The 3,719-nt window shown below is 40.3% G+C and overlaps 1 protein-coding gene across 1 annotated transcript; it reads right to left on the reverse strand.

The window, feature by feature from the left end:
* Window positions 1–1,451: 1,451 nt before the first annotated feature.
* Window positions 1,452–2,788, reverse strand: LOC311500173 (ovarian cancer G-protein coupled receptor 1-like; the record flags this gene model as incomplete). The annotated part of the gene is made up of 3 exons (XM_084561411.1): window positions 2,436–2,788; window positions 2,043–2,218; window positions 1,452–1,920 (listed from the first exon to the last, which is right to left on the reverse strand). Exons 1-3 carry the CDS (start codon window positions 2,649–2,651, stop codon window positions 1,452–1,454), a joined length of 861 nt encoding a protein of 286 aa, XP_084417537.1. The 5' UTR covers window positions 2,652–2,788.
* Between the last annotated feature and the right edge of the window lie 931 nt (window positions 2,789–3,719).

Raw genomic sequence — 3,719 nt, forward strand, 5'->3', positions numbered from 1 at the left:
CAGCTTCCTCTCAGTCAGTCAGTAAAAATGAGGCTTTCCTGTCCTGGGGCCTGACCTTCCTCCTGCAAGCAACAACCTAGGGCTTGTTTAAATTTAAACTACAGCATTGTTACCTCCCCGCACATTAATAGCTCTCTCGAGCCTTTGCAGATCAGCTGCAGGTTATGGACTTGGGCAGAAAAAGACAATGAAGTCGCACTTTATGTTGGACATTTATCTACATTTAAACTGCATCAGATGGTTGCCCTTCAAGGAAAAGTTCTTGTCCATCACCAAGCCAATCATGTAGCACAACTGAATGAGGTCAGACATTAGCAACTTTGATAAGGTTGACTGGAGCACCACAGAACATCTTGAAATATTTTAAAATTTCAAACTTCACTCGGTCAGACACAACAATCGTCACAAAGGCAACTAAATGACAAACTGTAATCGTAAGTTAATAATAATCATAATGATAAGTTTAATATTGAGGCAAAAAAAATAAAAAACCTCTCGTGTTGTTCTTCGCATGATTAGAGTCCCCATTTTCATGTGCTCAGAGCTCAGTGACAGATAAGCAACACTTTGGTTTCCTGATCTTTATCAAGAGTAACATTTCAACCCACACAGCTGCGTGACAAGATGCTGCTGCGTCTTTAGCAAAACCTTAAATACATGAATTGACAGTCCAGAGACTATATACTGATGCAGGGTAACTCAACGCAACCTCAAAACTTAAACCTGTTTAACCCACGCCTGTGTAAAAACCTGCTAGTCCACCTCTCCCATTTGTAGCTGTCTGTGATTCTCAGCTTCAAGCCCACTGGTTGTTACTGGAGGTTATAAATCTTTAAGAACGAGGCCTTTTATGTAACGTTCAAGAAGCAACTAAGGTTGTCAAAAGTATGGTTGTTTTTACCTCCCAGGAAATTTCACCTGTCAAATTCCAATTTCATTTCACATAAAGAGCTAAGTGGAGCCGCTGCAGATCGGAAGACAACCTTCCATTGTATGTGTGTCAAAGCTTTTTCTTCTCAATATTACTCAGGGGATGAAACATGCATGAGTAAAGACTGTAGAAACGGCTGAGTTTGTTTTCTATATGACATCTTTATTCACAGAAATAGAAACAGACTTAAAGTTTAAACATGGATGAAGTGCAAATGAAACTACTTTCCCACAAGGCAAAGCTACTGAATTACTACCTTATAATAGCTTCACCTTTCTCTTTTACTGCTTCTCACTGCATGGACAGACAAAGATCAACAGGCTTAACTTATTCGATTGATTCAAATAGAATTATATAAAACATGATTATAGATTGTATGCATAGCCTGAGCCTACAGAACAGCTGCTAAGAATTGCTTCCGACTACAACAACTAAAGGCAAACTTTTATTTCCTACCTACATGAAGCTGAATGTGTACATGCTGCCGTTATTCGTGACGTTCATCTGCTGATTGCTATAACTACATTCCGCAACACAGAAAGGCCAAAAGCTTGTCTGTGGTACCTTTTCTAATGAAAACGTACAAAATCAAATCTGCAAGAGGACTGATCTGAGCAAGAATGAAAGCCATCATCCTGTAGCCGTAGCTCATTTCGGCTGCTGCCAGTGACAAAATGATGCTGGGCAGGAACAGCAGTGCGTAAATAAGCAGAACCACAACCAAAACTGCCACAATTCGTCGTTTTTCATCAGAGGGGACACTGATGGATGCAGACAGGGCTTTAAGAGTCCCACGCAGGAAGAAGATGAATAGGGGGAGGGGGAGGAAGAGGAAGACAGCAATGATGGTTAATTGGACGTGGTGTTTAGTATAAAAGCAGAGCAGGACAAAAATAAGAGGAAGGACCCAGACTAGGACACAGACCAGCACAGAGGCCTTCGTGGTTCGTCTGCATCTGTACCACAGCGGCCAGGCGATGACCAGATACCTGGAGTGAAAGACAGACACACATAGACAGACTTTTAGGAAATTAAGTACTTAAAAATGAAATGGATGTGTATATATAGATGTATATATAGATACACACAAACTGTATCAGAAGAGACTTACCTTTCTAGGGAAATACACACCATGAAGCCAATGCTTGACAACACACCAAAAAAGTACAAAAAAAGCATTTCACTGCATTTCACACCTGCCACCCAAACAATCATGCAGCAGAGCTGAATTAGGTCAGAAATGAGGAGGTTGGCTGCGTAGATGTGAGCACTGTGATCATTTCGGATCTGCAGAAAAACATAATAAACAAAGCAGTCGTAAACATGTTCTGAACTTCACCTCTTCCAAATATGGCATCGTGCTCTGCCCAGAAACTGCAGTCAGAGCCGTTTATTAATCCAAGAACCAGAACTAGCGAGACTTTTACACCTGAGCCGAGCCCTCTACAGACAGTAGAGAGTGGGCTCATTATAAATACATAAATCCCAGTTGTAATGAACTCACCAGAGAAGAAATTGCGAAGACGGCCAACAGGGTCAAAGGCAGTCCGATGCAAATAATGATCCATGAGACCACATATATGGTGAATCCTTCGTTGCCTTTATAGCAGCCATAGCCGATGCTGTAATTGCCACTGTCATTGACAGAAACATTGTCGAGGCTGATGTTGTAACCATAATTTTGGCCCCATGAGCTGTTGCTGTTGCTTAAATCTTCCATTCTTCAGCGTGAATCCTGGTGTTTGAGAGATTAGAGAAGTTATCTACTGTAGATTGTGAAGATATTCACAATCTACAGTAGATCTACAGTAGATAACAGTCTTCAGATGTAAAGATTTTGATTTGTTTTGATCACTTATAAGGTTTTCCCAGTTGGCTGGACAAAAAAGAGATTTTGAAGGTGTCACTTTGGGCTTAGGCTACTTTTCTGATGAGGATTTGTTCAGATATTTGCAAACCCATTAGCAGAAATGAGAGAAAGTAATGAAGTTACTGAGTCTAAAATAAAAAAAACACCAAACACAAAGGCAGAATCCAGGTGAATCTGCAGGAAAAAACAACCACACAAAGCACCAGCAGTGTGCCGAGGCAGCAAGTAAGATCTAGGAGCACAAAACAGCAATTAGCACTAATGCTACTGATGGTTTCCAGCCCAAAAGCTGTGCGGTTTAAAAAAAAGAAAAAAGAAATCACCAAGATGCACACAAAACCACCCAAAATATTTGACTGATATTTTGTTTAGTGGTTTTACCTCCCAGATTGCTTACACTGGTGTAGCCTTTCATAGAATGCAATGCAGCTATGCAGAAATCATCCAACTACTACAGCTACTCACATCTGGCTCCTATGAACCCTTGTGATGACGTCATGTAGTACACTGATAGGCAGATTGTCATGCAGTGCACACACACTTACTGTCCTGGGAAACGTAAATGCACTTTTTCTTTGTTTATTTATTTGTTTTTTTAAATCTGCATTAAAAAGTAAAACGCCAAAATGGTCCCAGACCAGCGCAAATTAAGTTTAAACTGCCACACTCTAGCCGTGTGTAGCCACACTTAATTCTTATCAGGAATATGAGTCTGGTGACACTCCATTTGGACTTAATTATGAGGCATTTTCAACAAATAAATAAATAAATAAATTCCTCTCCATGCAGTTGGCTACTCCTATAACAATTAGGAGCAACTAAATATGTGCTATACTATTTTTCCTTTAAACAAAGCCATACTCTACTGTGCATCACCACATAAAGTCTGCACAGGCAATGTCTTTGCAGGAGCATAAT

Source organism: Chelon labrosus (genome assembly GCF_963514085.1).
Source record: "Chelon labrosus genome assembly, chromosome: 15".
NCBI lineage: Eukaryota > Metazoa > Chordata > Actinopteri > Mugiliformes > Mugilidae > Chelon > Chelon labrosus.